The sequence below is a fragment of the Propithecus coquereli genome, unplaced genomic scaffold, assembly GCF_000956105.1.
Source record: "Propithecus coquereli isolate 6110/MARCELLA unplaced genomic scaffold, Pcoq_1.0 Scaffold268, whole genome shotgun sequence".
Taxonomy (NCBI): Eukaryota; Metazoa; Chordata; class Mammalia; order Primates; family Indriidae; genus Propithecus; species Propithecus coquereli.
The window spans coordinates 345,524-355,983 of record NW_012148263.1 but is presented as its reverse complement, the minus strand read 5'-3'; the positions used below and the strand labels follow the sequence as shown (position 1 = coordinate 355,983).

Below are 10,460 nucleotides of genomic sequence, written 5' to 3'. Positions count from 1 at the left end.
AGTCAATACTTCACCTAACGATCAGATGGTGGAGAAGCAGATGGTAAGGGAAAGAATCTCTGGGTTTGGTATGAGTTTTAACTCTTTTAAGTCTTTCAATAGGTAACCATTGACAAGTCATTTAATTTGTTGCTCTTTTATAATACTCGATTTTCACCAGCTGCCTACCCCCACCCCATTCCACCTCCATCTCCCCAGGACAGGAAGAACAACAAATGAGAGAATATAAAATATTTTATGGCAACAAAACAGTCACCACAGTAATCTACTGAGGATATGAAGACATTAATATTTAAGCCAACAAAAAGATACTTAAGGAGATATATTTGCATTTATAAAAAAAATACAGTGTATTTTCAGTCATTTATATAAACAAGAATTAAATAGCTAAAGCAGATTTAAGGCCAAGATCACTGGTTAGTGTAGAGTACAGTGATCAGTAGCATGTGCTCTGGAGTAGGCCAAGAGCAGGTTTGAGACCCTGCTGGCCATGTCGTCTTCATAAAGTTACTCAACTTCTCTAAATCTCAGTTTAATATCTATCTAATGGGAGCAGTAACTACCTCGTGTGGTGTTGTGAAGATGAAAGGAGGAGATAATGCAGGCTAGCACTGTGCCTGTTCACTAAGTAGTCAATGTGGTTATCATGACCTAACTATTTAAAAACATAATTTCAATCAGTACTTCACCTTTCCATGTGTTAGTATCTTTGCTCTCCTTATTTTTGTTATGAAGCCTAGATTTAGTACACTTATTTGAAGTTAACTGAGTCTTTACTATAATTAGCAAAGACATCTAGATCTTAATTTATCTACATGTTAGTTAAACAACTCAGCCCCACCACTTTAATATTGGGTAAATTTAGCAACGGGCAGTTAGCTGTACATGTGTGCATGCATGTGAACACACACGTATAAGAACATGATAAAATAGCAAAATCTCTTGAGATGGTTACAGAAATAAATTTACAGTTCTGTATAGCTGGTTAAGAGTGATGATTTAGTAGCTGCCTTACCTTACCAACCCCACCCCGCATTATAGGCAGATCTCAAAAGACAGCAATAGCAAGTTTATTTACTTATCAGAGATGCATTAAAATTAGCATAATTTCAAGTACTGATGGTAAGAGACAGTAACTCTGAATTTTATGACATGCTTCTAAGCAAAACCTGGACATAGCTACTTTTTCAAAATTAAAGTATGCTAGTTACTGATATATGTACCTCAAAATTCTATGTATTGTTGCAATAGAAATGTTTCTAATGTCTAAAATCATTTCTGTAAAAATATCTCACCACCAAAACCTTACTATTCTCAAACTGTTAAATCTAGTCAATTCTGTGAAACTAAAGATTCCCATTATTTGAATGCATGCAACTGGAAGCATCTAGTATAAATGTTTACTTATTTAATGTTATAGTTCTACATTTTTGCCTTTCTTAAATCTAATGGTGATTTTGATTTGCTGTTTGTATAAAGTTGCCATTATATTGAAATAAAGTGGAATATGTTTTTGAGATTATAAGAAAAATCAGATTCGTATGAAAAAGCTAGATTCATTTTGAAAAACTAAAGACTATATCTATAAACCTCAAACATTTCACACAAACCAAATATACAATTAATACCTATAAAAAATCAAATTTGGAAACAGAAATGGCTTGTTTAGTAAAACAAGGCACTTACTAGGAAATCTCTGAGTAGCGATTTGCCTTAGAGAATAAAAGATATCACACATTACAGTGGGGCAGCTCATACTTGATTTTACAATTGTACTGAATAACTTGTCTACATAGTAGCGCAGATTCTCCTGCAGGATTTAAAAAGGTAAACATTAAGATTTTAATTTTCACACATCTTCAAAAGCCTTTATGAAAAAATATGTAACGAAAATAAGATTTATTAGGTAGTCACTATCTAGTATTTTCTAAAGCCCTGCTTCCCTTCTCCAAACTCATTCAGTTAAAGCAGTGGTCCCCAACCTTTTTGGCACCAGGGACTGGTTTCATGGGTGACAATTCTTCCACGAACTGGCGGGGGTGGGTGGGTTGGGGGGGGTGGGGATAGTGGGGTAGTGATGGTTTTGGGCTGATTCAAGCATATTACATTTATTGTGCAGTCAAAACTCTCTGCTAATAATAATCTGTATTTGCAGTCGCTCCCCAGTGCTAGCATTACTGCCTCAGCTCCACCTCAGATCATAAGGCATTAGATTCTCATAAGGAGTGCACAACCTAGATCTCTCACATGTGCAGTTTACAGTAGGGTCCACGCTCCTATGAGAATCTAATACCACCGCTGATCTCACAGGAAGCAGAGCTTATGAGGTGATGCGAGTGATGGGGAGTGGCTGTAAATACAGATAAAGCTTCGACAGATCACCCCGCTTACCTCCTGCTGGGAGGCCTGGTTCCTAACAGACCAAGGACTACTACCAGTCCGTGGCCTGCGGGTTGGAGACTGCAGAGTTAAAGGATAATTTACATACTGCCCTAATATAGTAGGTTAGATTTAGAATCGCTAGACATAACAGGTGAATATATGAATAAACCTCACAAGAAGCAATAGGGAATAAAATGATCCAAAGGGAAATCAAGGAAATAACTTGAATATACAAGCACAAGGACATTGCGACACTGTAATCCACTGCAATGAAAACTTGCGACCCTAATGCAATCATTGTTTTCCCAAAGGCAACTGAAAGTATTGATTGACCACGTCATTGTGCCACTTAGCCTGATCTGTTTGACCCCACAGGAATAGCCAGAATGGGGGTTGCAACTAGATACAGCCTAAATCCACTATTGTCACTAGAGCCAAAAAGAAATAATTAAGAACAAAAATAAAGTGAAACCACTGAGGAAATAACATTGTAAAATCTAGTCCCAGGAAATGCTGCTAATCATAAAGGCTTGTGTAAAGAATAAACAAACAGCACTGCTTCCCTCCAGACAGCATTATTATAATGTAAGTGGGAGACAGGTACACAATTAAGACCAATTTTAATGCAGTTACAAATATAATAAGAACTTACCTTATTATTTTCAACATTATCGCCTTCTTTCAATTTAATAGGATCAATTTCACAGGATTTTGAAGATTCACATATCTGGAAAATAAATTTTTCAGTTAATACTCTTTTCTAAATAATTTGACAAAATGAAAATAACTATTATTTTTCTGATAATAAGTTAATTATAAAAATTAAAACTGTAACAAAGTTTAAAATCCCTGTCCAGAGATACCTTATATAATATATACAACTTTCTTTAAAAACTATACCAAAAAGTATTTATATTCAAAACTCTAGCTAAAATAGAAATCCATAACAAAGAAATAATTATGTACGTTACACTACAATGTGCCCTTTCAGTAAAAATTCATTGATATAAAAGTAAATAATTTATTTCTAAAGTGCACAGCCTTATTTTTTTCAGTAATACATGAATGGATATATCATTCCCATCAGTAGATCATTTGATGAAAGAGTCACTATAGTAAGGCCACGAACTATCATTACTGGAGGTATATTGTGTACCTCATCCAGAATGGGTTTTAATGTTACTTTCAGGTAGTGCCCTCCCACTATTTTCATCATCTCATCCAGACATCGGGTAGCCAAGGAATTTCCTCTAAAGATTGTGTTTGCATCTCTGAAACAGAAATAGAAATAGATGAAACCAAGGGTAGTAAACAAAGGCTGTGAGACTGATAATATGAGATATTTGACTTTGGTCATATATATGATTTTAGTAATTTTTACCATCTATTTAAAAGCTTGCTGCCATTAGGTTTTTCAAACTTACCAAAAGTATGTGAAAATCAGTTTAAGAAAGAATAAAATCACATTTATGAACCAAAAAGGTGGAGTATATGCGTACATATATGTGTGTATATAAAACAAGTGTTAGAATATAATGGGAATAGGAAGTCACTATATTGCTTTTTAGAATGTCATACATATGCATATAAGAGTGATACATAATCAATAGAAAAAAAAAACTTCTGCTAGGTGTTTTGTGATACGTGAATCATTACACTAAGAAGCAGATTAGTAACAAAGGAAATTTCATTACCGAGTAAAAAAAATCCTTCATTAATTGTTATCCTTATGGTTGGTGAATACATTTTGATAACTTAAAGAACTACCTTTTGTTACTTGCCTTTTGTTTCAGCCTACTGTATGGTAAGGATGGTCAATATGGAAGAACTCAGACTATAAAAACAATTTGTCAAACTAAGGTATAATTTCAATAATATGAAATTAATACTTAATAAAATATAACTCTTACTGTGTATCCTTCAAGTCTAATTCTGCCACCGCAGTGGCAAAAGGAACAAGTTTATCATGGTGCAGCAGCAATCGGACAAGAGGCAAAACAGCATCATTTTTATCTCGACATATTTCACCCAAAATGTAAGCAGCTGAGGCAGATATTGGCTAGAATGTAGAAAGGTGGAAAACAAGCACAAAATCAAGGGAACATGATTAAATGTTTAATCCTAACCTGTAATTAAAATATGTTCATGAACTAAAACTGTTACATATAATATTTAATTTTTTAAATTTTTATCAGAGCTAATATTTGGAGCACACACTGGAATCATAGTAAATAACACACACGCAAACACACATATTTACTATTTTAATAAGACTTGATATTCTAAATCTTTTCCTCATCATCTGCAGAATTATTTTAGCCTTTTCATATGAAATCATATCCTTAAGCTTTTCAACATACCTGAACATCTGGTGATTTTAGCAGCAAAGTTTTCAAAGGACCATAGTACTCTGATGGAAGCACGTAGTCTTCTGTATAACATATATTTAATCGAAGAGACCCGAGGTCATCAGTTTTAGATGACTTGTTGCCATTGTCTCTGGGTTGCAGCAAGTACCTAAAGTAAAAATACAATCAATTCCATGAAATGGTAATGAGCATCCAAGCCAGTGAGGTAAGTAAACAGCTAAGCTATAATAAAAATTAAACCAAAAATGTCAACTTAGTATTTATGGTTAGGGCACTTCATGAGTAACAGGCTTCTAATCTTCAGAAGCTTAATATTATTTTATATATTGGACTAGAAAGCTGTAAACAGATTTTTTTATTCAGGAAACAAAAAGTATAGATAATACAAAAATTAAGATCTCAGAGGGGTTGAATAAAAGTTTGATTAGCTTGCAAGTTTAGAAAAAAATAACAAAAGGTACATTTAAAATCCTGTGTATTATCAAAAATAATTTTTTACCAACTAAATTTAAGAAAGAAACATTTAGTTGAAATAGATAAGACATACTAGAAGGCATAAGTGACCTTGTTTTAAAGTAAGTTCTGTATGTAAAAATTTGAACGTAAGTCTATAGTACCAAAACCAGAAATCAAACAGTTTTTCAAACACACTTTTTATCATGGAAATTTAAAAATACATACAAAAGTAAAGAGAATAGTAGGCCCACGTACCCATTACCTAGCTTTAACAAGTATCAACTCAAGACTAAGCTTATTTTAGCCATATCTTTACCCATTCTCCTGTCCCATTCCTGTATTATTTTAAAGCAATTTTCAGGTATCTTATAATTTCATATATCATTAAAAAAAATCATTATTACTCAGTATTCAAATTCTCCCCAACTTATAAATGGTTTTCAACACTTTGCTCAAATCCAAATAAGGTCCATAGACTATAATTGGTTAACAGCTTTCTTAAGTCTCTCTTAATTTATAGATTCTTCCCAAACTTCCAAGAAATCAGGTAGTTTGTCCTGATCCACATTTGTGACTGTGTTAACTCTATTGCTATCTACCTTCAGAATGTCATTTATCATATTCCTTTGCCCTCTCTGTATTTTCTATACATTGGTAGTTTGATGTAGAGGCTTGGTTAGATTCAGATTTGATGTTCTGGCAAGAGCACTTCATTGATAGTGTTGTATAGTTCCACCAAGAGGCACAAAAGTCTGTTTCTCTTTTTGCAATATTAGCAGCCACTGATGATCACTGCCTAGAGCCATTAATCATCAAAATGATAATTTTATAATTCTTTCATTCCTCCTTCATTTATTAGCTGACATGCTTTTTATAAAGGAAAGCATCAGAAGTTTTGATACTTAATTTTTATCACTTACGGCCTCCTCTAATAGACTAAATTTGTTTAAAAATCGAAGAGAGAGTTTAATAGAATATTTATTAGCTTGGAGAAAGAAAAGATCAAGACAGAAAAGAGAACCAGAGAATTAACCAAGCAAAATTTAAAGGATGAAGGGATGGATAATACAGGAGAAGAAATTATATGGAAATTATGTCACTACCCCCCAAAAGAGGAATTCCTGTCTTGGAAGACCAACCTTCACAATGTCTATTCTCTGATTTGAGAAAGAGTGACTTAAAGATTTGGCCAATGAGATCACAGGAAACAAGTCTGTTTGATTCAGAAGTACCTCTAAGGGAAGTTTAGCTTGCTGATCACCAAGCTTCCTGACAAGGGCATTACTTTGGTCAATTTTCCACAATCCAGGGTATGTTCTGCAGCCTTGCAAATTCAGACACCTAGTTTTTAATCAGCACATTTAAAAGTGAACCTGACTTGTAGTGATAGCACAGAGCCTGATACACTTAAAGCAGAAGGCTAAATACTAAATTTATGAAAAAAAAAATACAAGTAGTTAAGTGGCACAGGTATCTACATTTTTTTGACGATCAATGCATTTTATTATGGACATGCTCATTCACAACAGTAGAAAGAAGAATGATGACGATAAAAATAATGAACACTCTCACCACCAACTCCATGTACTCATCACTTGGCTGCAACAATTGTCATCATTTACGATAGTGTTTTCTTCTGTATCCCTTACTTTGTTGTTGCTTTTTTTTCCCAATAGAGACAGAGTTTTGCTCTATAGACCAGGCTGGAGTGCAGTGGTACAATCATGGCTCACTGCAGCCTCGAACTCCTGGGCTCAAGGTATTTTCCTGCTTCAGCCTCCTGAAGAGCTGGGACTACAGGCATGAACCACCATGCCTAGCTAGTTTTTCTTATTTTTTGTAGAGATGGGGTCTCACTATGTTGCCCAGGCTGGTTTCAAACTCTTGGCCTCAAGCAATCCTCCCACCTCAGCCTCCCAAAGTGCTGGGATTACAAGGTGTGAGTCGCCATGCGCGGCCCTTTTAAATAATATTTTATAAGCAAGGGACACTCAAATCTTTGCCAACAGCCTAAAACAGAAATTGTTTTTGAATTTTAAACATATTCAAAAATATACCAAAGTACAAATTAGAGTCAGACAGTTTGGCTCAAATCCCAGCTGCGTGAAGTTGGGCAAGTTGCTCCATTTCTCTGTGCTTGCTTTCCTCATCTGTTAATGAAGGGGTATCTTACTCATTTAATCCCCACAACAACCCTAAAGAGGTTATATAAGTAAAGCACTTAGAATAGTACCTGGCACACAGTAAACATTATGTAAATGTTATTTATATATATAAAACATCTATATATACAGTATATAACTGTTACCACCTAAATATATGAGTAATAATTATAGTTATCTGTATAACTATATAAATGTGATTATTATTTTAGAATATTATTACAAAGTCTCAATTTAATAAGCCACCTGAAGGATCCCCGTGAACTAAGCAATCCTCTGTATGAATCAGAGATAAAAAGAAAAGTCTCAAGATTTGTTAAATAGTTGAGGAATATCTAGCATACCTAAGGCCTAGGTAAGCAAGAAAACCCCCAAAACTCCAATATACTTCCTTCAGTTTTTGAATGAAGTATTTCAGTTTGAAAGAATAAGAAACAGAAAATAAAGGAAATTATTAACTGAAAGTGGCATTAAGTTGCTCTCACATTTTTTTCATTTAATAATACAATTAGACAAGCATAAGAGCAGTCTTTATGCTCTCAAAGAGCTAGCAATTTTGACAGCCCCTTAACAGAAAAAAATTAGCATTTGGAAAATTTTAACCCTAAACTACAACTATTTGTACATAATGTTCCGTAAGCTGGAAAATAATTGTTTTTCAATTATTTGAAAATAAGTGAAACAGGCAGCTCTACTAATACCTGAATGTTATTTCTGGTTCCTTATCAATGGATTTTTTTTTTTACTAAAGGTAGACTTATTACATTTTAAAAATTCAAATAGTAAAGAGATATGTCAAAAATGAGAGACAAAAAAAAAAAAGAGAGAAAATGTTTTGAGACAAAAGACGTCAAAATTAGCAAACTAGAAAACCAAATCCTCTTAAGTAAAATATTAATCTAGTTTTAAATCACGTATAAAGTGCTTATTTGAAAAAAGCCATTTATTATTTGAATATCACTTTCAAAAGTAAAAATTACAATATTTAAAGATATTTATATAATACCTATTTTCTTTTCTTAATGTTTATTTTTACATTTTGGATCATTTGGGGAAAATTAGTGTACAAATCTGTACAATTACCCAAAGGTAAAACACATTAAGTTCTTTGACACTCAGGTAACTGGTGAAATGAAATTGAACTAGATTATCCCTAAGGTTCTTTTTATGCATAGCATTTCAAACAATGGAATACTATGCAAAAAATAAAAGGGTGCAGAAATTCTGTATGTACTGATGTGGAATAATGGTGAGGACAGTGGCAATAATTGTAACAATGACAGCATGAGTTACACCAACTAATAGTACTTGCAGCTTATTTTATATTAACTAATTTCATCCTCTATCAACTCTAGGAGGCAGGCACTATGTGTATCATCCCCACTTTATAGCTAAAGAAAGAAAAAGCAAACAGGTTGAGTAACATGTCCAAGGTCACACAGGTAGTTAATGTCAGAGAGAGGATTTGAACAAAGGCAGTAATTAACTATTAATACTACCAAGAGTCAACGAATATTTATGAAGTTCTATATTAAATGAAAAAAGCAAGTATAGAATATGACACAGTATGTGTCCATTTGTGTAAAGAAGGGGAAAAAAGTTTTATATGTATTTTCCTGTATGTACATAAAATATTTTCAGAAACTCAAAATCAGTGGCTGCTTTAGAAGAGGGAAACTGAATAGCTGGAGGTCAGAGGCAGGAGACAGATTTTTACCTTTGATCCATGGAGTCAATATACCCATAGGAGTGTAACATAAAATTCCATTATCTACATAGGTTAAAGTACAAATTAGCTAATATCAACACTAACAAGGTAATCCTAACATTTGAGAGAAGTATCAGGAAAACACACATCACTACTAAAGAACTAAATAGCTAAGAGTGGAATGGGAAGGTGACTGAATCATCATGCTATGATTTGAGAATACAATTAAATTGGAACCATCAAAAATAAGTTTTTAGAAGACTATAATAGATAAATACTAAGGGAAATTATGCAAAAAAGGAAAGCAAACTGACATTTTTCAAACCAAATTACTTTTTCCTAATATCAAGACTAGAAAGAATATGCCTGAAATCCTGAGGGTAAATAAATCTTTTCTTGAGTTTTAATGTAGTTACCATCAATCCCACAAGGGGATGCTACAGCTCTACAATCGAGGAAGGAGGCTGAGAGTTTTTCTTCCCCTCTAAAAGGAAATGGCATTCACATTTTTATATTTCCTTACATCTATGGAAGCATAAATGAATTAGCAGATGTTTATGTCTTGCTGTATAAATTTTAGCACTTATACTTTGGGCAGGTTACTTAAAAATATCTATACTATCTGACCAAAAAAAAAAAAAAAAAACAACCCTATAGGAATAAAATTAATTTGTTCTGAATGAAACATTCTGTTTGCTAATGCTCTTACATCCTGCCAAGGTATCTGCACAAAGTTGTGCCAAATTTGGAAAACATGTCTGGAGATAGTCTTACTTAAATACAAACATCCTCAGTTCCTCCCAGAGCTCCTGAAAAGCATTATCAACTGACAGGCACAGTAACTCATTTTTCCCTTCTGTACTAAGTAGTATAGCATATGATTTTAAAAACTTGACAAACTGAGTTTAGAAATTTTCATTTTAAAATGTATGCTATTTTATGGAAGATAGAAGACATAGTGTAGGGGGAAGGTGATGGGCCCAAAATGTTCGTCAATTTTTCATAGTGAAGTTTAATTTTCTTCTACTCCATGGATGCATTTTACAAATTATAACATACAAAATGCCATCATAAAGACTCATGAATCTTAGATATGCATTAGGGAGTAGTAAAAATAAAATAAAAAATTTTGAGAATCTAAAAATCAGTCTACAAGGGATAACTGCTTAAGGATGAAAGAGTTTAAAATGAAGGTATCTGATGGCCAATCAGGAGAGGCAGGCTCTTTTAAGGACAAATAAGACTGATGCCTATAAAAAACATCTACACACTTCTCTTCTAGGCAGTAGAAACTGAGTTCTAAAAAGTGGTCCTTAAAAGGCAAACGACAAAAGCATGTGTTCCTCAGTTGAAACCCATGTCTAGCTTGAAAGATGCGGGGCA

The 10,460-nt window shown here is 33.5% G+C and overlaps 1 protein-coding gene across 3 annotated transcripts in view; it reads right to left on the bottom strand.

Annotated features, from left to right (window-relative positions):
* The window catches only part of RASA2 (RAS p21 protein activator 2), a 131,775-nt gene that overhangs the window by 35,481 nt on the left and 85,834 nt on the right, over positions 1-10,460 (bottom strand). For all 3 annotated transcript variants that reach the window (XM_012647426.1, XM_012647427.1, XM_012647425.1), the window contains exons 10-14: positions 4,743-4,899; positions 4,293-4,441; positions 3,539-3,653; positions 3,035-3,109; positions 1,687-1,810 (exon numbers count right to left, since the gene is read on the bottom strand). In XM_012647426.1, the coding sequence (XP_012502880.1) occupies positions 1,687-1,810; positions 3,035-3,109; positions 3,539-3,653; positions 4,293-4,441; positions 4,743-4,899 (620 nt within the window). The remainder of the gene's footprint in view (positions 1-1,686; positions 1,811-3,034; positions 3,110-3,538; positions 3,654-4,292; positions 4,442-4,742; positions 4,900-10,460) is intronic.